Below are 26,061 nucleotides of genomic sequence, written 5' to 3'. Positions count from 1 at the left end.
AAACGATGAAGTGACACAAAAGGCCACCCAGGGAATCAATGTCAGACACAGGATTGAATCACTGGGTTTTTTAAATGTAACTTGGCACTTACTTTGAACAGCAGAATGTGTATTTAGGCACCTCACTTTGTCCTAGAAACATCTCAAAATCAACTCAGAAACTGAATATGTTTTATAAATGTTACTATTGCCCTCAGCATTCTTAAGTCAGCCTAATTCAGTTCTACAGCTCTAAACAAAGGCAAAATCACCATTAAGTCCACAGTTATCTGAACCCTCTTGGCCTTCCTCTAGCAATACAAAATGACCAAGTGAGTGAGAATATGCAATACTTAATTTACATCCATTTTAAGGTTGCTTTAATTTGCTACAGCTGAGTAATAGGATGTTCAGGTAAACAAAATTTCATGTCCTTCTTCTGTTGAATATTTTTCAATGAGGTACAAACAGCAAAAGAGGAAAAGGGTATGCATATAAAGACAGAGTGCTCCTTATAAATTCTTCTTCCTCTGGAAGAAGAGTTTGCCGAACGCTCAGGAAGACTGCTTGAAAAGGAGGTTGAAAATAGTCAATGAATAAAAGGCAGCTAGAGATTAGCATCAAAAGAACCCATAAATTTTGATCAGAAATACTTATCACATAACAAACTTCACAACTGTAGGGAACTACTCTCAGTGACCCCATGTTACTTCAAGCCCTAACCTTACACCAGCTCACACCATCGCAGTATCTCTGCTATAACTAGCAAGAAAAGTACAGTTACAATCAGATGCAGACTCCAAGGGTTGAACCACTTTTCTGCCTTTAGACACAAGCATCATAGATGTCTGCATCTGAGCTACTCAACTTCAGCTCTATTTATTAAGGAGAAAAAAAAAAACTATAGACTGAGTTCATCACTTTAACTTTTAAACTTCTACTATTTGGTACTAAGCCATGTTATTATTATAAAGTAGCTATCATCCAGAATGCACTATTTTGAACATCTGCTTTGGGATGAGGTGAAATGCACTCCAGAAGTGCCTGTTTTTCTGCTGATTGGATTCTAGACAGCTAGCACACATTTACATGTCTACATTTAGTCAGATGAATTGCACTCGCTGTATCTGAATACAGTCAGACTGTGGTGACAGGCTGGTTGCAACCCTTTTATGTGGGCATGACCAGCTAAAATTTTCACTTAAAGGCTAAGCACTACCCAGGCATGGTGACTCAACTACTCAGCCTAAACTACACTGCCTTCAAGATAAAAGTTAGACTGCTGTGCTATGCTTAGCCTACAAAGAAACAGTAAATGTATTTCTTTTATTATAGATGGCTATAGCTGGTCACAAAAATCACACCTTGGCCTTAATTCTGACTACTGTGTTCTAAATTTCAGACCACATATACCCATTTCTACAACATCCGTGAGACTTAATGAATTAAATCAATGACTATCATATAAATGAGAGTGTTTAAAGTACCTTTTTCCTTTTCACTGTATCGGCTTATGTTACTGTTGTCACTATACAAAGGACCAGCAGTTGCATGGGGCTTGCAGCTGTGATATTGAGCGTTGAGGGTATTGACTGTGATGTGGATTAGGTGAAGTACAATCTTGCTGATTTCACAGTCTCTGTAGGGGTACTGTTCAGTGAAAGAGAAAAACTTCAGCTTAAAACCCAACTTTTCTCCATGGATAAGCATTTAAGCAGTAAAATAGAAAAATGACAAGAATATTGTCAGCTAGATATCCCTTCCCTTCCTTTGATCGCACATTTCTAAATACATGATGAGAAGCAGGACTGTTTTCAGGTTTGTGCAGACACTTGGAAAGATTTTCTATTAATAAGATTCAGTATATCATTTCCTTGACTTTTATATGATAAAATCAACTATTAATAATAATGGAAAAGGTCTTATCAGAACTTTTCTCCCAACACTGTATTTCAACCTGCATCTTCTCATTCATTTCTAGCATCTCCCACTTCCTTGTATGCCCTGTAGACCTGCAAGAAATATCAGAAGTATTCACAGCTCCATTTCACTGTGTAAACAGATGTTAACAACAGATCCTAAAAAAAAGAATCACTTAACTAAAGATTACAAGCTATTAAGCTGACACCTCATTTAAAAGTTAAAATTAGTTTTAAAAAATAGGGTAGGTTACCCTAAATACTATTCATGACCTTTCTAATTAGCATTTAGATCTTCATATAGAATTTAAAGAATTTTACTCTTTTCATATCCTTTTTTTTTTTTTTTCAGGTAACAATGGGAAAGCCAATACAGACAGCAGGAGTAACAGGTCAGTAGCACAGATGAAAGCCTAACTACTTCAGGCACTGAAATTAAACACAAAGAGTATGCAAATCAGATGCATTCTTTATAGTTCCTTTCATTTGCAGTACAGTTATTGTTCAATGTAATTAAATTTCACTCTGAAGGTGAATTTTAAGGTAGACATCACCTTTTTAAAACCACTCACCTTATAGAGAATGACAAGTAAAGCCTTTAACCACATCTGCCGAATGTGAGGTTTGAGGGACCAGAGGGAGCACCGAGGAGGCTGCTGAAAGTAATGCCTTAGCTGAGGACAAGTGCAGTATTTCAATACCTGCACCACCAAAGGAAGAAGGTGTTTTCCCAGATTGATGTTATAGTCCATTACCTGAAAAGAACACCATCACAGGAGTTAGCTCACCGAAATCAACTCCACTGGTAATAGTTTTTGATAAAATTTTTGATAAAGCAAAACAACTAATATAGTTTAGATATTAGTTAAGTGAAAAGAAATAAATGTTCTTAAGAAAGTCTTACTATCAATTAAAAAACTCTGCCAGTTTGCCAGGCTCTTATTTTAGCTAGTTAGGTAAAATGAAACAAAACAAGATGCAATCAGAAAGCCTTTCATCTTGCATAGTCTAACTTTTAATGTACATTGGCATGTATATATATACATACATATATTATGCTGGGATAGCTTTATATTATGGCACAAGTCGATCACGCTTCAACAGACAAAACCATGCTAGATGTATATCCCATGTTTAACAGACAAGAGGCAATTGTGTGTTATCTGGTGGTGGTGGTTTGTTTTTTCAATTAACGCTGCACTGACAATTTTCATTATTTTCTCATCAGTCTTGCAATGCTATCTGTTTTTTTTTCTTAAGCCACATGTTCTGGAATCAGGTAATGAGCCAAGAATTCCATTGTAGCTATAATGTTATGCAGAAAGTCTAAACATGCAACTCTTTAAGGATGATCCAAGAATAAAGCTGATGAAAAGTATCTTGCTATAAATAAAATGTTCATCATTTTTAAGCAGTAGTGTTGCTGAAGACAGGTTGCTGTTATTACTACTAGCCATAAGCCTTGCCTCCTTCAAGAACACTGATGAGCATCACGCTATGTGTTGCGTATCCTACAGGTTTGGAACCTGATGGCTAGCTACAATATAAGTGTATATTCTCACTGCCCTAACACAACCTTGTGTTTTGTATTGAAAGTGAATTATTAGTTTTCATTATTTTCCCAACAGCCTTGCAACATTAATGATTTTTCTTTAAAGCCATATGTCCTGGAATCAGCTGCTGAACTAGATCATATCAATGATCCACGAAAGGCCTTCTCTCTGGCGCTGACCCAGAATGGCTGATGTCTAGGAAGGTTCAACAACACAGCAAGCAAACTCCAGAACATCCCCTAAGATCTATCACCTTACTGCAGTTTAAGTGGAGTTGGTACTTTATCAGGAGCCCTGTACACCTAAACAGACACAAACATCAGTTTCTTCCACATCAACCATTTCCTTCAAGTCTGTATTTCTTTTTTTTTTTTTTTTTTTTTTTTACTTTTGCTTTTATTAGAACAAGGGGCCTAATTTACAAACACAAAGCTTATCTCTCGAATTTTGTCCCTATAAGCTGTCTGGAATTTTCCTGCTACATGCATAGACCTAAACAGATGAATCCTACGTCTCTATCTATCCTTGTAGGGTTAGCCTGTTGAACAGATGATATATAATCACCAAATATGGTCCTCTCGGGTTGAGATACAGTTTTATAGCACGGTTAGGAAAAGATCATCCATACAAGGAAGACAGAACCCTGCCTTAACACAGCACATAATGTAACACAGATGGTCCTAAGCTGAGCAGAGACATTTTTTTAAGATGTCACAGGAAGATGTGGAATAAATGATGTTACAAACGCTGAGCAGAACTCGGCCTGGGAGGCAGAGCCTGGCAAGGCACTGTAGGTCCCTGTAAGTACTGTGCTTCCCCACCAGACACGGCTGTACAACATTGCCACCATGCGGGACAACGCCAAACTGCCTTCAAACAGCAACATTTTTCTACTTCTGCGGCTAGAAAGAGAAATTGTATGCTTTCAAGGACTCCAAATATTCAGATTTTATGATACAAAATAATAACAAAAATTTGATTATTTTTTATTGAATTGGCCATTCCAACCTACTTTTGAATGAAAACTATTTAACCAGCAAGTTAGTCCAGTCCTACCCTTTGTGGAGCTAATTGTGGAAAGCAAATATTTATAAATATTTATTTTATTACCCTTACAGCAACTTTCCAATACCTAAAGGGGGCCTACAAGAAAGATGTGGAGAGACTCTTTACCAGGGGCCGTAGTGGTAGGATAAGGACTAACAGTTTTAAACTAAAAGAGGGGAGATTCAGATTAGACATCAGGAAGAAATTTTTTACTCAGAGGGTGGTGAGGCACTGGCACAGGCTGCCCAGAGAAGCTGTGGATGCCCCATCCCTGGAGGTGTTCAAGGCGAGGCTGGATGGGGTTTGGGCAACCTGGTCCGGTGGGAGGTATCTATATTTCTATGACTAGGAGAGAGGGCTGTAACTGAAATGCACCTCTTAAGAGTTATTGTACTGAGTTTTCATTCTGTAAATGCATCTTCAGATTGCAACAGATAGCATTTCTCTTGCAGCAAAGGAGATTTTCATCAGAAAGCATCCCTACAGCTCAGAAAAAAAAATCCCCTGAAAATACAAATTAAAATTTTTATGACTTATATATGGAGAAAAATCATGGCCTACTGAAGTCCTCATACAAACTCCATTCCACTTCAAGGAAGGCTGGATTCAACTATGAAGCTTTTCAAACAGAAATGGTGAATTTGACTATCCTGAGACATTTTAAAGGCAGAGGAAGACAAAGGGCAGAGACTGATATTTAGACTGCATTAAGTAGTACTTCTGATAATCTGGTCAAAGATGGTCACTGAAGTTTGGGTACTCAAACTTGGAAAACATGTAGAAAAATGTGGAAGAAACTGTCCTGTGATCTAAATTGCCACCGCCTGACTCTCAAAACAGACAAACAGGCCTGAAATTCCTTTTACCCACTTCAACTTAAAACTACAAGTGAAAGATTATTCATTACCAATACATAGCAATGATGCCCCAAGACAATGAATGGATCAGGGCGCATTTGCTGCTACCCAGTTTGCATTAATGCCTACTATTTTGCCTGCTAAAACATCGACACCTGACTTCTCCATGACTGTGGAAGTTTTCCAAGTGATCTTCATTACAATTGACTTCGAAAAATCACGCCTTACAATTTATGAACCCTAACAAGAAATGCAGTTACGGAAGAAGCAAGGATCGCTTTGAGCAATATTTGAAGGTTTCTGTGAACATCTCAAGAGCTGGGGCAGGAGGAGATCTGAAATCATAGCTCTCTCTCTTCCCTAACATAATTCTTTATAAGAGATTGTGATAAGGAGGAAGTGTGGAAGTGATGATTATGCTACATCACAAATAAAAAGAATACTCTGCAAGTGTGAAATGTATTCCAGCCTAGCATTACAAACTGCTCTATCAGTAATAATTAAGTCTTAGAAGAGCATTGTGAGGTAAGAAATTACAATTCTCCTTACTCTAAATATGGAGACAGAAGGCACAAGGCAAGAAAGTGCTAATTTATCTTAGCTGTACAGGCAGGAGTTCATCATTTCCACTCCCTAAAAAAAGTGAGAAGAGAAAGCCCTGGTGCACTCTAAAGAAGGAGGAGAAGGAGTCTCCTGCAAAACAAGGAATGTCAAAGAGCTTACAGACCAGTCTTGCAAGGTTCCGTGTCTTCCTGAATGGAGGAAACGACATGTGAGGAAGCCAAGGCATTTGTAGGCTAGGTAAAGAGGGCAAAGAGGTTTGGAGCAGTCTCTAACTTTTCATACAGTGGTAATAATCACACACACATACACACAACCCTGATTACAATGCCACCAATGCAGCAAGTTTAGAGTACCAATAGGGAGCTATAAATAATTCAACCCTTTACTTTTTAACTACACAGCAAAACTCTACACAAAGCACTTGGTTAGACAAGAGAGCCTTCTAAGAGTAAACAAGCAAGCGTCGTCCTTGCTCCCAAATTCATTTCACCAACTGAAGAAGCATTAAGGAGGTTTAAGTAGGATTACCGCACTCAGCCTTTATTTTGGTACAAAAGCAGCTGTATTGCCACCATTTCAACAACAGGCAAAGAGAAATAGCTGCAAAAGTTAGTAAGAGCCTTCACCTACTTGTGCTATCCCAGCAATAAAGGCATTAAAGCAGGTTGAAACACGCATTTTTTGTGGTGCAATCATGAAGCATCCTTCCTGCTGGTCATAACCAAGCAGGACATACAGATGGCGCTTGACTGTGTTAAAAGCTTTAGCACTGCTGATGTCCGACTCAGCGCTGCTCTCATCCTTTGCCATGAACTTCATTAGCACAGTAATCAGCTGATGAACAGTCTGGTGATCAATCCCAGCATCCTCTGGCAGTAGGTCTTTTATTGTATTATCATTCTCTGGGGAGGGTTGTCCTATCAGTACAAGAGACAATGGTATCAGACACTGGAAAAGACTGCAAGAAGGATCCACCATACATCACAAAGTTCTTCCACGGCCAATTGCTCTATTTCTGCCCAAATACACGTGGGCGATGTCACAGGAGAGACGGGCATGCATTTTTGACGGCGCTGTTCCTCTATTGCTTCAGACTCAACAGCACAGTACTATATACTAAGTATACTGAATTCCATTTTTCAGCTTTCCCATATTTACCAGAACTGCTCGTCTTCCCATCCCAGTTCCTCTCTGACAAGTTGAGTATTACCCTTCCTTTACTTTCATGTGCATTAAAAGAGAATCAAATTTCATGGTCATCAAATTCTCATCTGGCCTAGTTTTCAGTTTTCCTTAGCAAACAACAGACATTAGACTTTGCCAGTTAAGAATGCACCAAATGGCAAAGGTAGGACGTAGGGAAAATTCTACCCAATACTGATTAAAAAAGAATGAAGATTTCCCATTTTAACATTGCGTCCATACTTCTCTCAGATAACATGGGCCAAAATGTAGGCATTGTAACTGTTTATGTTTGAGACACTATGTAATATGTGAAAACTGAGGTGGCTTTTTCCCAGAGAAGACTCTTAAGACTTCATTTATAAACTCAGAATGGAAATAATCAAACAGTCATACTTCGCATTGTTGTCAGGTGAAAGACTAGAAGCTACTTACAAAGCACAATGAAGCTGAAGTGCTGCCTCTCTCTGTCCAAGCAGAACAGACTCACTGCACATAACAGTCACTAACTGGATATGAATTTTCATTTTCAAATTCCAGTATTTTTTAAATGCAGTATTTCCAGTTATTTTTTAGACCTGCCTTTGGAGTTATCCTCTTCCATCTCACCCTAGGTGTAAGGCTTTTTCTATTATTAAAGATCATTAGTGCTTAGCAGTTCCTACAATAGCATCTGAAACCATGAAAAGCAGCAGCTATTTCACACATCAGTGTATAAGGTTATTTTATTAAATCATTCTGAATATGTGCATGGCTAGAGCACAGTGAGGAATACTATTCCAACTTGTTCTATTTTAAAAGAGTAAATTAAATTAAATGCCTTCATAAATAAAAAATATATAATTGTATTATAGTTTTATTATATATGCATTATATGTGAAATTTTTAAAAAATTGGCTAGGGTAATCAAGTAAGTAAGAACAGATAATACTATTTTGACAGCATCAAAAGTGATCACATTTTAAAATTAAGTTTTTATTACATCATTAATTTTAGTTTGTTCTGTAAATACTGTTACTATTAATTAAAATTGGTGCTAAAATGTATTCAGATATATTTTCTAATCTGTGGTTAAAAATCTATCTTACAATGAATAATTGTGATAAAGCAAGGTGGTATGAAACAGAATTGCAAAATGATCTATTTGTTTTCATTTAATGGATAAGTCTTTTCAAGTATTGGAAATTGCCCTTATTTTTGCAAGAACTGTTTAAGTTGAAGTTTGTAGGACTGACCGTACAAGTAAGATTAGCTTAAATTATGATCTTGCATTTGGATTGTGCAAGGATTACTTTTAGATCTAGAAAAAACAGATGAGCATGAGGACTAGTTCATTTAAGTGGTATGCATAAAATAAATTATTTTCTACCACAGATGTACAGACTATGTTTAGGAGTTGGTTAGGTCCTTAGAAGAATGAGATACGTTCAGTACTGTCATTGCAAAGTGTTAACAAACGTAAGTCAAACCTTCAAAAAAAAACATTAAGATTTCAGAACGAAAGAATAAACAGTGGGCAGATAGAGAGGGATAGCCATTTGAGGGTGAGGCGTTGGCAGCAATAGCTAGCTGCCTCTGAACAACCTCCCGCCAGCCCTGAAGTAGTACATACAACTGGGGACAACTTTCAGTACAAATCTAGAACAAAATTGCAATTTACACTTTTTGGAACCATGCTGTGCTTGTTTCCGGAAGGGTGTAGATCTTGAAAATAGCTTTCATCTTGCATAAGTTTATCTCACGAGTCAGCTAGAAAGCAAGCACTAGTGTCTTCATTTTCCTTTCCCTTCAAAACACTCCCCTCCTCTTCACACCCACCTGGTGTTTGCTCTGGTGTTCCGCCAAGTGCTGGAGCAGACTGCTCATGTCTGGTCAAGCTCACAGCTTAAAAAAAAATAACAAACAAACAAATAACAACAAAAAATAAACAAGAACAGCTCTGTTTAAATAAGCAGCACTCATGACTTAAACTTCAGCATACATTCAGTACTAGCATATTTATGTTCATTTACTCATGCACTGTTGTCAGGCAGTGAGTGTAACCATTTGAAATGTCACTTCTGTGCTATATAGATTTTGTGCACCCTGTTGTGTAACTCTAGTTTTCTCCATCATTCGGTTTTGCTGGTGTAAGAGTCATCCCACAGGAGCACCTGTGCAGGACCAGAAGTGGGTCAAGAAGGATTATGTAAGAGTTCCAAAATATGGTGTTGCCTAGTTTGGAGAAAATATATAAACCTTTTAACCTAACAGCCCACTAGTGCCTAGGTTTGAACATTTTATCAGTTCCCATATAGGGGTAGGAGCAATGCAAGAGGTCCAATCTGAATATAACACAACTCCGTGCTCGTGAAATTCTCTAAATTAGACTGTGTGTAAGCTTTAGTTTTACTTTGAATAATATCTGTACGTTGTTTCATACAGGCCTATGATTTTTGACCACCTAGGCCCTCCTATGCAAGCTGGCAGGAAGAACGTGTTGCATGGACACTGTTTTCTTATTTTCTTGACAAAGGAATTCTGAAGATTCCCAGCAGAACATTTGAGAACTTAACAGTTCTTTTTAAGATGTGTAAGCACATGCTGCATACTAATTTGTTAATTGCAATTATTCAGCAGTGTAACCAAGGAAATTTTCTATAAGCATTATATCTATTTTCGACAAAATTACTGTGTATTAGCCACAAATAAAAAATAAGATCTATCCACAAACTAGTTTTGGAGTATTTTGTCCCAGCATTTTAAACAAACACAGGACAAATGTAATGTTTTGTCTATGTTCCTTGTCAAACACACTAACTTATTACCTGAACACTGCCTAAATCAGTCAAAAACCTAGATTTGCTATCCTGCTTAGATAAATATTGACAATTCCATTGTTCACCTAGCAATAGGATACAAACCTAAGGGAGAAGGTAAGTCTTGTCACAAAAATATAAATAGATACTCAACGAATTTTGGTGGTTAAGGTTTCTGGGAGGGAGAGCGCTCTCTTTGACTCCACTGGTCCCTTCACACTGTCCCTCAGGGAACGCACACTCTTCTGACGGTTACGTGCGAAACGAGCCCTCTTGATCTTCCACATTGCTGCATCACTGAGGTTGGCGACATTTGTCCGGACAGCAGTGATAGCTTTGCAAATGCAATTGACCAAGTTAGGATTCATTCCACAGCATGATGAGGCCCTAATGCTGCCAAGTGCCAAATGCAACTGGGCCCCAGGTCCCACTCAAGTCAAGAAAGCTTCATATGGGTTCAAGGGGTCCATCTGCAAGGAACTCATTTGCATCTTCGCATTCTGAAATCCATAAAACCCCAAAGAGATTAACTGTGTTTAAAAAATAATGATGTCCCTTCCTTCTACGAGACTGGACAAAAACAGACTCCTGAACCAAACTGAATTTCGGGCTATGGGAATTTGAGGTGCCCTCTATTTATAATGGCAGAAATCACATGAGTATGGACCACATTTAGTGTACTCAAATCCAAAGCGGCCTCCAGTTTTACCCCAGACTGACCTCATGTCCTGCCTACACCTATCATCCTGGACCAGTGCCTCCAAAATGCTATGAGGATGATTATGTGTTTATAGTTGTGTTACCAGCAGTATCACTGCATGTCTTAATGGAGTCACTAATACTTTTCTATACTTATGTCTAGAGTGCATTCAAATGGAGTTTTAGTATCTGAGTGACTACAGTCAGTGACCCCATCCCTTGCACCACTTATGCCTTTGAAAATGCAAAGAGAAAGGTTCAAAGTAATCTTGAAAAGCATCTTTTGACCTTACATCTGCAACTAGAGGAGCTAGAAACCACTGCTGAGATTCCCTTCTCAGGCCACAGCAGTATATCCCTGCTTTGTGCCAAGGTACTCACATATGAAGAAGAAGAAAATACGTTTCCAGCTCCACTTCTTATGTGGATGCAGCAGGAGCACCTGTGCTTTTTTAGGGCTCTATGCAAGCACAGAAGGCATTAGGCTGCTGAGGGAGCATATGCTGTCCAAACAGCAGTTTCCCACCTCCTCCAAGCAAATCAGATGGAAATAGGCCTGCCTCACGGTCGATCACTTGGGTAAGGAAGTTTTCCATTACTCAGCATATTAAACAATCGTGCACAAATTATTTTAAGCCCCGCCCACACACACACCCTGCAGCAGTGAATGAAGAGAGACATAGTATCTCAACAACAAACCAAGTACGAACAGGACAAACTTTTGCTTTAGTCACTACAGGAATAGCTAACTGAGCACTGGCTCTAAGAATCTGTGTACCTCTTGCGCTGTGCCCCATGCATTTGCTTGTGTTTCAAGGACCATGCAGCTCCTAGGGCTATCTTTGTACGTATCATTACAGAACAGGGTCAGATGTGACCTTTGAGAATAGCAATGCTGATAGTATAAAAGCATCTACAGAAGAACAAGTGGGTTAATGCAGGTTGCAGTTGAGTGATTACAGAACCATACCATGTTTCAGCCAAGGCTGGCAATTAAATCGTATTGAGAGTAAAATATGATGCCCAAAGGTGCAATGGAATGTAATCTAATCTGCATTCAGGCATTCAAAAAGTGCTCACTTTGAGTTACTCTCTTCTGGCCTGCAAGATTACTTAGTTTCAGACAATTTATACAAGTGAGGCCTACATTTCTCTCAGACCCTTTAACACAGCTGAAATTCCAGAAGCTGATAAAAGGTGATCAGATTGATTTGGACTCTGCTTACTTGTTGGGAAAGGGAATTCTTTGTTGCAGTCCAGATGAAGCTGTGCTTCCAGAGACAAGGTCTCAAAGCGATTCACAAAAAACTCCCAGCTCAAAGCTGGAATATCCGCTTTTAGAAAATGAAGTAGCAAAAGCTTACTAAGAATTGTGGGCCTGTCCTTGACAACTGTGTCAAACTGGAAATCGAGGCAGAGGCAAAGACCCTATAGAGAAAAACAACAACAACAACAACACAGTACTGAGATGTGAAGATAATAAACATTTTTTTAAAACAAAGGAGGGTCAAAGTTCTAACTTCTCCCCACAGTTCTTAAAGGATAAAAATTTAGCTTCTTTTCCTTTCTCCTTTAATTCAGGACTAATGCTACTGATACCAAAGGAAAAGGTAAGTAAGGACATAAACAAATATGATGTTTAAAATGGGAAGTTTCCAAGGTTTTGAGGAATACAAAAGTATGGGCAAAAGTTCTGTCTTACTACACATTTGATTTGCAATATCAAAGTATTCTTTTCACAAATCCCTAGGTGAGAAAAGGCTTACCTTTATGTAACTGAATCAAGCCCTTGATTAGAAAAATAATGAATTGCCAAGCCCAAACAGAAAAAGGATTATGTGGTGAAATGTATCAGAAGGAATTTGAGTCATAAAATGCTTCTCTATTTTATCTGCACTAGAATTTTGGGCATACTGTAAAGACTTAGGTTTGAAAAGTAAATCCAGACATTAAATATGTAACTGCAAGATACTGGGACCAGTCTGTGTTCTTCGGTGAACTATGCATTTATTTTTCTTAGTTCAAAAGAATTCAAGTTCTCTGGAAACTATTTTGAAAAGATTCTATATGGAATAAAATTAGCAAGTATTAACGGCATTTCATAGGCAGCAGCACTAAACTTTTTAAAATACATTTTAATTATGACCTCTAGAGAACTAGAATTGAATTTTATACTATGAGATATTTTTTTCCCTCAATATCTTATTTGTTTACATAGGCTTTGATCTATTTTTATATTCACTTTTTTTCAATCATGATAATTTTCATTGGCAAGGCTTCTCACATGCTTAAAATTATATGTCTAAGTAAGTTTTGCAAATATTAAGGCCATGTTTGGTTTTGCTTGAATGTATTTTCTCGCTATCAGCTCAACAGGATGTAATGAGAATTGTAAAACCTTCTAGTTTTAAAATGAAAACTGTCAGTACGTTTTAAAACAATAAAAACATTTACAGCTTTCTACGATAACAGCTCAAATGTCATAGTAATCCTTTGTAGTCATCAAAGCTGGGGCTCAGGCAGTATCTTTCCCATGTGTATATGTCAAACACCAAGACCTATAAGGCTTGTCTAAAGAGGTATCAGCACTGACTGTGCCACTGTCCATGTGAACCATTTTGAACGTTGGGTCAAAACTCAAATTCCCGTTTCAATGCATTTTTCCCCTGTATAATGAACCTACCTGTAAAGCTGGCCGTTTTATGGTGTCAAGCAATAGTCCAGCTCTTGTAGCTACTGCTGGGTTGACATCTTCCACAGCAGTCAGGAAACAGCAGAATGCATGAGCCAAAGAGTACTTCAGTAGGTGGTTTTTTGTCACAGAGTGGATATCCAAAAATCTGCACAACACAGCCACTTTCTCCACTGTAGCAGCCCCCAGAGAAAGAAAATATGAATATTAATTTAGACAATGGCTTCTTTATGCCCTTCATGTCTTAATAATTGTATCTCTCCTAGAAATATGCACATCTTAGAAAGTAGCAACAAAGAACAGCTGGGAGGTGTTATTGTGATTTTGGTCTTGCTCTGATTATCCAGAATGCCTTATGTTCTCCTCTATTCTATTGCATTTTTGTGCCATGGTTTTGTACCCAACTACCTCCCAAACTCTCCATACCAGCAAAAAGATGTAATCACCCATTACAAGTCTCATCAGTTACAGCAGAGAAAGCTCTAGCTCTTCAGTGAAGCAACAAGGAGTAAATAGCATATGTTTCTCAGACCTACCTGCTTCAAACCTCATCTTCCAATCTTTGCTGTTAAAATTGCTGTTTATGATTGTCCAGAAAATGTCGGCTCCGTGGGGAAGCGAAAGTGCATGAAGAAGAAGCGGGACTGCCAGGGAAGAAAGCTGAGAGAATTCAGACTTCACAACTCCCCATAAGCTGGAAAGACCAAACACAGCAAGTACACTTATAAAAGCACTCCCTTGACATACTTTCTTCTAAATGCCCACACTATACTGTTAGAGGGAATGCACTTTTTGTGGAAATCTCTGTAAGCCATCCTGAGCCTTTATGCGAATACTGCAGAGTTGCTGTTAGGTGAATAGAGCCACTTGGAAATCTTCAAATGCAACAGTTTTTCTTGAAAATCCAGGTTCAAATATTCCTAACATTGAAACACTTTAGATTTAACAAGATTTTTCCTAATTTGTGGCACAACTGCCATGAAACATAATCTGTGCTATAAATCATCATTTTCAAAGTGACCAAGTTCAGCACACGAGCCATGTCTACCTCCTTGACATCATGAGTCACGTACATTCACAAATCATTATGATAACCAATACTCACTATTTATTTGTTTCTTAGCAAAAGTTTGAGTGTTGTAGGATAAACTGCCAATAGCTGACTCTAACTTCAAGGTCTTACAAGTTCAGACTGCTTCCTGAAGCTCTTATTCTGTAATTCTGTGGTTCTAAAGACTTTTTTTTTCCCCAATGAGAATGCCTTCTGCAAAATTGATATTTTTTGACAAAATTCTCCTTGTACTTTTTTTTAAAATTTATTTATTATTAAAAGAAAGCCTACGTGGGATAACCTAAAAGAGAAATAACCCTGGGATTAAGTGAATTGAACACTCCATTTTAGGTCACTTCAGGCCACCAGTATGGGAGTTTTAATACTTAGACCACATGCCCTCACTTCAACATTGGGCTAGGGTTCTCATATTTGGTTCCTGTGCAGCACTTTGTTCTCTTCTTTTTGAGCTGTTTCACTACTCTTTTAAAGTGTGGCTACAGCCTGAAGAAGGATCTCAGGCAGAGAGGCAGAGTTTTAATCTTATCTCTCTTGAAGTACAACACCTCAAGCAAACAGAATATAATGAACTGAACAATACCAGAACTTATTTCCAGACAGATTCAGGGCAATATGAAATGCTTATCAATGTTTCATTAGACCCCAAAACCTTCCCATTTCTCTAGGGGTACAGAAAAAAAAATTACACACTTTGAATTAACTCAAAATATTTTTATTTTTTTTTTAATACGGTAGCAGAGATTAAAAGGCCTTTGCTCAACTGTACATTCACCTCTTTTAGGATTAAAGGTGTTCAGGTAACATAGGACTGGACAGTGGAGGGTACCTTGGCTCCATTTGAAGCTTCATAATTAAGTCTATCCAATGTGCCCTTATACAGCTACTTAAACTTTCCACACTTCTTTATGACCTTCTGTTAATATTCTCTATTAAACCTGCAAATTCTTTAATATCACAAATGAATGTATAGTTAGGGAATCAAAAAAGTACAAAAACAAAACTTGTGATAAAAACCTACCTTGCAATCAGCATGTGATCTTGAATATAGGCAAGAAATTGTGGATAGTCCTTTCTTGCTATATACAGGCATTCCCCATGAAGACAAAGAATCTTCAGACAGTTCAGCATGTTAAAAAGAATGTCTGGTTCTTCAAATCTCGACATTTCCTGTGTAAGCAAGATGCACTACTCTCAACACAGTGAAACCACTTAACTAAAAATTCATACTAAACAAACATCATTAATTTTACCTGCAGTATTGTGTATATGAGCTTCAAGGTAACTGGAAGTTGCTGATAACAAAATTTTCTTTCTGTGTCATTCTTTATTGCTGTTAAAAAAGTAAGTTACATAAATTGGTGACAAATTCCCCTCATTTGTTGATTCAAAGTGAAACTAAAGAATGTGAAAGTAATCAGAGGTAAATTAATTCTTGCTACAGTAACATTGATGTCAGTTGAGTTACAACTGCACAGAATTTGGCATCTAATGTTTTGCTACTTTATATGTCCACAAAGCCAAGATTTCTTCTAATGCTTTTTGAGAGTCAGTCACACTTGCAGTCAACATAATACAGCCTTCCTGTTGATATGTTGAATTAACTGCATGAGAAAAAAGTGACTATGCATTATTGGACCTGAAAAACTGCTTCAAAACCTTGTATTCTATGTAAGTGGAATGTTTCATTTAAAGCCTTACTTAAATACTCTGTCTTCTCACCCTGAACCTACCAGCATTTTCTGTGGTCTCTGTGTGATTTCCTGGGTTTTCTCCATGTTTTGGTGCTGATTTGTCATCTTCTTCTCCTTCAGTTCCTATAATAAACTCAGGTCTAGTATACAGAAGACTATCCTCGAGGTTATCTGTGGGCTCCTTTAAGAACATAGTAAGTTAAATTAATTTCTTGATGTTTTCTGTATACATTAAGCCATATGCTGTTGTTTAATATTTAGTGTGGATAAGCTGAGCCAAAATGAGGCAGACACTGTCCAGTTTCCATGTACACTCATGCATTCAAATCACCTGCATATCTAAAATTCTGCATCAGCAAATGGATACGGACAATAAGACTGTGTTTCAAACATGGATTTAAGCGATAGCACTTAACAGCTATTGTGTATGCATATTGGAGCTGAGGGGCATCCAATCACACTGGTTTCACTAAACCTGTCCTCCTTTCTCAGCATTTTCAACAATCAAGCATCAACTAAGATTTTTTAAGTTGCCCACTTGACATCTGATTCTCTCAAAGTCAATAATCATTTGAAGATACCCACTCGTAGCTTTTAAAAGATGAAAAGCACTAAGTATTAACATTTCACATTTTATTTAAGATGGTATCATAGGAGTGTACTTCCAAACCAGACAATGGTGAAAGAGAGAAGAGTTCATACTGGATGAATATTGCCATCTTCCCTGTGTTCTCTGAATCAATTCAAACTTAGGAGATTATAAATTCAGTGGCATTTTTGCTTTAACCTCCCAACTCTTCCATGCCATCGCAACACAATGAGCAAAATGAAGTAGAGGAGTTTCAGCATGCCAGTAACAGAGGTCCTTTCTTGCTGTACTTACCACAAGTCTGATTTCTTCTTTTGGAGCAAGCTGTTCCAGCAGCTCAAAACCCAGCTGGTAACAGAGAATGCTGGACTGACAAAGACCACATTCTACCGCTTTTTCATCTTTCTGACAGCTGTGAGAACCACCCCAAGGTGCCTGTAACACATTGTTTATGATGGATATTATATCTTTTGAAATGCTGTTCTCTAAGCCCAAAGTGACACCATCATCCTGGAGTTCCATCTGAAAGAGAGTGAAAAGAATAAGGACTTACTATTTATTTAAAAAAAAAATAGAGCGCAGTCGTGCCTATTCCTGCATTTCTTCCAGTGTATTGCATTACTGGGATGAGAACTGAGATAAACTGTGACTCACAATTTTAAATTGCCACTGATGTTCAGGACAAAGCTTGAATAGCTGGAGTAAGATTTTGAAGGTAATTAGACAATTTCAAGCACAGGATCCATTAACATTACCTGGAGACAGTTATCCAAAACACTTGGGCTTAGATTCACAATGTATAACTTTACCTACCCAATAATTATGCATCTAACCTAAGCCCATCAACAAGCCTCTGCTTCTAGTCTGTAGAAATAACCATATCTCCAAGGAGAAGTTAATTTCATTGATATGAGGCACCTAAAATGATGTGGAGGTATCTACCTTCTCTTCGCTGACCATGAACCCATAACTCTTGTATGGGTAAAGCCACATGAAAGCTGCAGAAAGATTTCAATGCCTTGTACTTCATGCCAGTCCCACAGCATAAAGGGACTCAATACAGGATTAAAGCAGAGACAAAAGTGACTACAGAACTTCACTGTCCCTCAACATGGATGATTTTCTTCTGCAAGTACCTGCTTCAAGATGAGATCAAACATTAGAATGAAGCAATTAAGATTCATTTCATCATCCTCACAGTCAAAGTCAATTGTCTTTCCACTGGGGTGTCCAAAGTTCTTGAAGGGACTGTGAAAAGGACTACGTATTGGACTCCGAAATGGGCTCTGGAAGGGACTTGGGAAAGGACTCAGCATGTTGTGCTGAACTCTGCGCCCAGGGTCAGAAGCAACGCTTACCTGAAGACACATAAGATAAACATGTCCAAATGAATGTTAAGCACTTAAGCAATTTCATCCTATACAAGACTGTGGTAAATGTCTAGAACTTTGTCTAGACATTTTGTCTAGACATTGTCTAGAACTTAGTGATATGGTTTAGTGGAGGTCTTGTTAGTGTTAGGACAGAGGTTGGACTAGATGATCTTGGAGGTCTCTTCCAACCTAGACGATTCTGTGATTTGATAGCCTTACTATTTCGTTTGGTAGCTTTTTTTTTTTTTTGAATTTATGTATGTCCCTTAGTGCCATTAAATGATAAAATATGGTATAAGTATAATAATCATATTCTACACAGATGTATGTATTCTCTTAGGTTAAATGGCTGTCATTCATTACCTTATTTCCACTAAGAAGGAATTTTATCATCACAAATAAAACAGAAAATTGGTGCAGGCAGTAAAGTGGTCATCAAGTTACAACGATCTTCCCCATGATCCAGACATACCAGCTTCAATACCAGGAAGCTAATAAATGTGGGTACCTCACAGTACTCACAGCAGTATAACTAAGGCTATACCAAGGGTACAGGTAGCTGGAAATGAACTAGATATAACAATAGCAAGACATGCACTTCTGCACAGATTTACATTCAACCACCACAGGCCACCTACAACACCATCAGAACCTCCAATTGTTCCAAGGAGATAAACAGTTAAGTAACACAAGGTCTATTTTTAGGCCAGCTATGGTCTGCAATACCAGACAGTAAGATTGTCCATTTTTTTCTGCTTAGTTTAGAAGTGGTTACAGGCTAGTTGTACTCTCTACTGAGCTACATCAGAGTTTAGAAGGACTACAAGAAAAGAATCATCAATTGCCTAGGTGCTGTAGGTCCTTAAATCTAAAGATCTGACCTTTGAACACCACTTCTTCTGTCCCTGAAGCATTCAGTAGGAGACTACTGGGAATTTAATCACATCAGCCCAAGTATGGGTAATGCCTACATGTTTGCAAACATTTTCTTCCAGACAGACAAGTTTCCTTGACATCAATTTTTGCATCTCTTGGAGGGGGAAAAATGCAAGAAAACAGAAATAAATTTTGTTCTGTCACCCTCCCAGAACATCCCTAGGACCACCAAATTTGTACCTGAATGCCAAAACTCACTCTGGGTGACCAGTTGTCCAAAAAACAAAACAAAACAAACAAAAAAACTGTTGTTAACAGCCATTAAAAGAAAATGAAGAGAATGAAATAGATGGAAAAGATACCATGACAAACACACCACAAATATCCCAACTGAGTTCATGGAGGAAAAACTGTGCAGTTAACTCCCATACTTGCATTATCTTGACACTGACCAGGTGACGGAGAGGTATTAACTGAAGAAGCCATGCCAATTTTCTTTCACTCTCAAAATTTGTTTTGTGTTTCCAATCAAATGTTGCCATACTGAAAAATGACTTTTTAAATTTTCACAGGCATTCTCTTAGGAAAATTATTCAAAGGAAAAGAATAAGCAGGATAAATAACTGTTACCCTCCGAGCTGCAAGATTTCCCGCCAGTTCACTGGCTCTGGATTTTCTTTGATTTGCTAACTCTTTTACAGAATTAACTCCATCAGAAAACATGCTGATTAGTAACTGAAGAGGAACAACAATGTCAAGTTCAGATAACACCTGAGGAAAGACAATAAGTAAAAAAAAGTATGAGTTTTGAGATTGGTAAAAAATATCAGCTACGTTATACGCATAGTTATCACATCATATTGAGTTCAGCAAGTTTCATGCATTTAATTTTGGGATTTGGTCATGTGAGATGAGAGCTTAAGTTTCTCTTCAAATCAGGGCAAAAGAGAACTGGCCAAAAAAGTGCATTTTCAAAATATTTGTTGGCATGATGCTTGGTGCACATTGCGAACAGTTTTATGCACAAACACATAGGTATGTGAAACTGTTCCACAAAAAAGTTTATGCAAAGCTAAAATATTACAAATACTTGGATGAATAACTATCTTCATTATTACCTAAAATAGAATTCCTGTATTTATTCTAACAATCCAGCCAGAATGGTAGCCTACAGATGTCAATATACTGAGAAGATTGGTTATCTGCAAATCACTGTGGTAATATGAATGAATAATGAAGATTACCAGTATTATTCTGAGATGCCGTGGAAAATTTTATACCCTTTTGAACTGACTGTCCCCAAAGCTGACATGATTTTTCCTGTTGTATTTGAATACGAACATTGGGTGAATGTCAGTGAATATGGACAAATGGGCAAATATAGCACAAGACTGCCAGAGAAGCAGAAAGCTTGGTGGGTACAGAGGTAGTCTGATCCAGTTCTTCTTATGTGGGAATGACTACAGCTGCTTCTAGAGTTTGGAATTAATTTTGGAATTTACAGACCAAATTCTGTGGAGACTAAAGAGTTCTGCTGGCAGAAAGAGATAACTGAATGGCCCTAAAGATACAACCAAAGGGAAAAGAATTCCCAGGCTTCCTGTATATTGTTGTGATAGGCTAGTAACGTAGAGCTTCCCAGGACCTGTCTACCAACCACAAGGGGCAGAAAGGTTCCATAATCCCTTGTAAGTGGCTTCTTTTTTTCCTCTCAAAATCATAAGCTGCATCAGCATGACTTCTCAAGAGAGTACACTTACATGCAGCCAAAGCAATGCTTGCTCTTGCACAGAGGATGGATACCCTGTGAATCGACAACTAATGAAGCCAAACATCTCCTCCATGGAGAAAGGGAGAGGGCAAAGTTCAATGTCAAACATTTTGCTGAAAAGGAGAACAAAAACATAGCATGGCTGAATTACCACAACATACACTGTGTAAGGTATGAAAACAGAAAACTAGTAGAAAGGCAATCTCATAACCAGCACTGATGACGCTTCTGGTGTTTTATTTGCATCCTCATTCTCCAGGGGAGTTGTGCTAGGTTGATGATACCACCTGTCCTGGTTCCACATTATCACCCTGAATTTATTGATACACCTTAAGAATTTGTACCACATCCCATCTCCTGCCCAGTTTCACTTGATTTCAAAATCCAATGTACAGGAAAATTCTCATCTTACCACTCCATCACTATTCCTTATTCACGCTAAACACATTTTCATCAGTCCCTACAAATGCAAAATTACAGGCAGTTTCAGAGCATTTTACACGGTAAAAAGCAATGTGAAGCTGGATTGTGAAAGGTATACACCAAACATGAAATTATGACTCCAGCAGTCACTACCCCTATTCTGGCATTTTGTTTGCTCAATGGGGGAAGATACTAGCTAAATCAATAAAATCAACTCTCTTTCAGTGCCAGCTCTATTAATCCCCAATATTTCTCCTCAACAGCTGGCCAGGAGAAAGATGCTTCCTTCACCATGCTACAGGAAGCCACTGAAAGTGTGCCTTGTTCAGAGCAAAGAAGCTGATTCAAGGATATCAGCAGCAATAAAAGGAAACTTTCCCAAAGCTGAACTGCTCTAGTCTAAATATAATTCATGAAAAATTCAGCAGCATTCACTTGCTAGTCTATTGCACACAGGAGAGCAGGCGGAATGGCATTTTTATTCTTTGTCAACATTTTATTGCACTAATACCCTCAAAAATCAACATATACAATGATAAAATGGTTTCTACAAATACCTACATACCTTAACACTTCCCGGAATTCTTTCAGTTGATTATCAGGCACTTCTGTCCTTATAGCTTCCAGCCACTCTGGCATAATACATTCCCACACCGGCTGGTTTATTACATTGTACGGAATCAGGCAAAGGATTCGATTCAGCCCTTCTTTTAATTGGGTCACAGCACTACACGATTTGTCCCAGTATCCACCAACCTGTGGGTATTTCCAGGAATGATACTTATGAGCAATATTTCTAATCCCTATAACTGGTCCAGCACCAATTTGCTCAGCGTATACAGCCAAGAAATCATGAAGGATGATTATCAGCACCTGCCAGCCTGAATTTAGAATACAGCCATGGGGATTACATTGTTTTTTTCCTCTCTAGTTTGACCCACAATCTAAGAAGCACTGTCCAAGATTTAGATGAAGTATGCTTACTTCCAGGCCATGACACAAAATAACCTCCGATTGTTTAAAATTCTCAGTGAAGGACAGATTTGTTTGGTCAAACTTACACCTTAAAGTATTTGCTCTGGGCCACTAGAGTAATGGATCTTTCTTTCGAAAGTTTGGTTCTTTTGTGTTTTGGGTTATTTTGGTTGTTATTATTTCTTTGAGTGAAGGAAGCCAAAAAATATACTTCTAAGTACATAAATAACTAGTCTCCAGAGACTAATTATTCTAACTGACCTCAGCTCACATCTGCTGTTCCTTACTAATGGCTCTAGAGATGCCTGCTGTTTTGGCAGCAACTACTGGTAATCTCAGCCAACAAACTATTTTTTCTCCATTCATCACAGCTAATTTCATGGCTGTTTGTCTTCATGTTCTAGTGAACCTTTGCATATCTGGCAAGTTGTCAGTCTAGTCTTCAACACTGCAGTGGGGGGTAATAAAACTTTTAAAAGGGTTGGATCCAAGACAAGAAAAAGGTCCACAACAGACTACGGCATGAGGTTCAGCCCTTTCTCTCCTTAGTCTCAAACTCAAGATCTGCTTTCTTCAATTCTAACACCCTGTGCATCCATTGACCTCTCAAATTCCTTCAGCTGTCCTCCAGTCCTCCCACACAGACAAGGCCTGTCTTCAGAGAGGTGGTTCAGAGTAAGACTTACACATATGCTGGTCTGCACTTGCACAGCAAGTACCACTTACAAGGTCATGAAAAATCCATGGATGCACGCTTCATCCCTGATAATATTATGTATCACACCAAGTCTTTATGGCTCTTCCTATACTAGCCACTGAATTCTAGGAAATAAAACAGATGTCCCATATGTGTCCAAAGAAGGGCAATGAAGCTGGTGAAGGGTCTAGAGAACAAGTCTTAGGAGGAGTAGCCTCAAGTTGCACGAGAGGAGATTTAGGTTGGATATTAGAAAACTTTTCTTCACTGAAAGGGCTGTAAGACATTGGAACAGGCTGCCCAGGGAAGTGTTTGAGCCACCATCCCTGGAGGTATTCAAAAGGCATGGAGATGAGGTGCATAGGGACAGGATTTAGTGGTAGACTTGGCAATACTAGGTTAACGGTTGGACTTGATTATCTTGGAGGTCTTTTCCAACCTAAAGGATTCTGTGATTGGACATTTAACATAAGAAGGTCATGAAATGAAAGTTGTCTCTGAATTCTACAAAAGCACATCTATAGCTGGCAGCAATAAATGTGGAAAAAGTCTTATACATCTCACAAAGTTCCTATTTTCATCCTGATATCTAGCTTTCTATAGCGGAATATTCACATGTCTAACTTTGATGCATGCCTTCAGCATACAAGTTAAGTGGCAAGTTCTGTTTCATGATTAAAGGAGAGGGTAAGAAAGACTTTTTCTAGGAGTGATTCCAGCATGGGTCTCACTTAGGCACCCTGAATGACCTTCCAGGTAAGTCTCCTTCCCTCCATCAGCAATAAGGCATACCATGGCAGACTAGTCTCTTAACTGAAATTAGGTATCCAAAGCTAAAGGGTGTCAGTATGCTCAAAATTCCCTTCAGTTACAACCATGTGATTTCATGAATCTTACTTCACAGCTGCAGAGATGCAGTATGCAAAGAACAGAGAAACGTATTAGTAAAGCAGGCCAATAAAGGACAGACTCGCACATGGAAGCTGGCAAGTGAAACCTGTTTCTCAAGAGAAATTTGTATGCTTTGGCAGCATAATGGAGATGTGCAGCTATTGAAAAAGCACAGTATCTTTCAATCCCCAAAATATTCTTCCACTCTGTCTTCATATTACTGTAAATAATCCCCCACCTCTGGCACAGCAAAACCAGAAAAGCTATGAAGAGGAAAAATTCCTGAACTCCACTGCTCCTTTACCAATAATATTTCTTCTGCCTTGAGAGGGCTGGGGGAGAAATAGTCTTTATCTATTTTACGTTAATGTCTATGGCAAATAAATTAACCTTCAGATAAATTACCCTCACCCTGGCAAACTCCATTGGTTTAGGAAGGAGGCACATAACCATGACATCAAAGCGAACATCACAAACTGTCTTCAGCCACTTAGTAACAAACTGGGGTTTGAGTTTTTCAACCAGGCTACCAACTTCATCATCCATCATGTAAGCTGTAGAGTGAAACCACTGGAATACCATGCTAACCAGCCTTGCTAAACTCTCTGTGGGTGTATTCTCACTGGGAGTGCAAAGGCTCACCTGAAAGACAGAAACACAAATCAGGTTTCCCACCTTTAAATCTAGAAATGTTTGTCTACTGTATTTTGCATATTTTCAGAGATACATGGATGCAGGTTACATAGACAGTAACTGAGCTGATCAGTTTTAAGTAGAGCTTGGCACAAGGTAATTGAAAAAACATTTCCCTAACCAGAAAATAGCAATGAGAAGAAAAAAAATTAAGCATTTAATTTCTTTGTTTCTCAGTTTCAACACTGAAAATTTCTATATAGAATGCTGCAACAAACTGAAATATTCTGGTTTAAGCTTTAAAATTACTTTTAATTTCAAAAGGTAATCTAACGTCCAGTAAAATATGTGATACAAATACACATACAAAATGTAGAAATTGTAAAGACAAACCAAATGAAGGGTTTCAAAAAAATCTGAAAGAGGATGTTTACTTTGTATAGGTGATCTTTGCTTTACAAAAGGGTTACAATTTTGAATTTTTGTCCTCAAAAATTCTCAAAGAATGATTAACAGTAGTCTTCTCTCTGTCTCCTAACTTACTTTTTTCTAGAACAGTATCTTCACTGTAAAACTGTCCCAGATCTGAGACCAAGTTTGTACATTAATTCACAGACCAGCCACATTGCTAAATCCACAATGATCCACTATTTGAGCTTTTACTACCATCTAGGGACGAGAGAGAAACTTTCAAGTCAGGTTCTGCACTGAATCCAAAAAAAAAAAGGAAAGGGGATTGCATCTTAGGGTTAAAATAATGACATTCAGCAGAGAACATTCAGCAAAAGACATTCAGAAGACAGAGAGATAATAAAAAGCTGAAGAGGGTGAATAGCTATTATACACTCAATAGAGGAGTCAGAAGGCAGTGAGAAGCTCCATCCAAACTAGTTCTGTAATCTCCAAGTCTGAGAGTATCACAGAACTCCATTTTTCTTACAAATCAGAAAAGTATCCGACTAAATTCAGACAATGGGAAAGGGGAAGAAAAAAAAAAAAAAGACAGATAACATTTAGGCTTCAGAAATAGAAGAAAAAGATTTTATTACCAAGAACCAGATTCCAAACTGGCTTAGGAGGCGTTGGTCATGTTTGTCATCATCTTTATTATCAAAGTCTGTGTTGTCCAGGGAGTGATGGGAAGAGGAGAGGCCCATCTGCCTCCTGCGGTTGAGCTCATACTCTCTCTGCTCAGCATGGAACTCTGCTTCTTTTAGCAGGCTATAAAACAAGTTTGTGGTCAGTGAATACAGCCTTCCTGCACTGGATACAGGTATCTGATCAAGGATAATTATAGATTAAGACATCTTATGTCAACATTTTCCTGAGAACAGTAATAAGAGAAGACTGAATTCTAGGATTCAAGGCTGAATTCTTCCATGAGGACAACACGCCCAGATTATTGGTGCTCTAATTACAGCAGCAGGAGTTAAGCACCCTGGCACTATGCAGACAATATTTACATGAAAACCTGATCCTTCTTAACATATTGATGCTGTATAACCAACAATATTACCTGATCACAGCTTCTACAGTACACACAAGCTCCTCTGCCCCACACTCCCGTGTATTGATTGGGGGTGGTGAGGTCTGGTAAAGGTGGGTTTCTGCTGCTGCCCCAACTTCACTGCTGTGATGATTTGAATGGCATCTTTTGCAATAGCGCACTGGCCTGTTGCCATGGCGGCCACAGCATCCTGCTGAGAAGCACGTAACAACAGCTCTTCTGACGTGGGAACTACAGTTCTGGAAAATAGAGAGATTTTATTAGAACACAAGT

The 26,061-nt window shown here is 38.3% G+C and overlaps 1 protein-coding gene across 16 annotated transcripts in view; it reads right to left on the bottom strand.

The window, feature by feature from the left end:
- The window catches only part of UNC79 (unc-79 homolog, NALCN channel complex subunit), a 102,809-nt gene that overhangs the window by 51,321 nt on the left and 25,427 nt on the right, over nucleotides 1-26,061 (bottom strand). For 15 of the 16 annotated variants that reach the window (XM_083839838.1, XM_083839849.1, XM_083839850.1 and 12 more), the window contains 19 exons: nucleotides 25,798-26,027; nucleotides 25,331-25,502; nucleotides 24,060-24,290; nucleotides 21,651-21,841; nucleotides 20,652-20,775; nucleotides 19,522-19,662; nucleotides 17,779-18,000; nucleotides 16,937-17,164; nucleotides 16,093-16,234; nucleotides 15,613-15,692; nucleotides 15,381-15,529; nucleotides 13,827-13,984; nucleotides 13,282-13,463; nucleotides 11,825-12,026; nucleotides 10,054-10,233; nucleotides 8,920-8,985; nucleotides 6,550-6,836; nucleotides 2,471-2,653; nucleotides 1,467-1,629 (listed from right to left, as the gene is read on the bottom strand). In XM_083839838.1, coding sequence (XP_083695964.1) covers nucleotides 1,467-1,629; nucleotides 2,471-2,653; nucleotides 6,550-6,836; nucleotides 8,920-8,985; nucleotides 10,054-10,233; nucleotides 11,825-12,026; nucleotides 13,282-13,463; nucleotides 13,827-13,984; nucleotides 15,381-15,529; nucleotides 15,613-15,692; nucleotides 16,093-16,234; nucleotides 16,937-17,164; nucleotides 17,779-18,000; nucleotides 19,522-19,662; nucleotides 20,652-20,775; nucleotides 21,651-21,841; nucleotides 24,060-24,290; nucleotides 25,331-25,502; nucleotides 25,798-26,027 — 3,331 coding nt within the window. The remainder of the gene's footprint in view (nucleotides 1-1,466; nucleotides 1,630-2,470; nucleotides 2,654-6,549; nucleotides 6,837-8,919; nucleotides 8,986-10,053; nucleotides 10,234-11,824; nucleotides 12,027-13,281; nucleotides 13,464-13,826; nucleotides 13,985-15,380; nucleotides 15,530-15,612; nucleotides 15,693-16,092; nucleotides 16,235-16,936; nucleotides 17,165-17,778; nucleotides 18,001-19,521; nucleotides 19,663-20,651; nucleotides 20,776-21,650; nucleotides 21,842-24,059; nucleotides 24,291-25,330; nucleotides 25,503-25,797; nucleotides 26,028-26,061) is intronic. The other variant, XM_083839853.1, reaches the window with a different exon arrangement.

This window comes from Anser anser (genome assembly GCF_964211835.1).
Source record: "Anser anser genome assembly, chromosome: 5".
Lineage (NCBI taxonomy): Eukaryota > Metazoa > Chordata > Aves > Anseriformes > Anatidae > Anser > Anser anser.
This window is presented reverse-complemented; position numbering and strand designations above follow the sequence as displayed.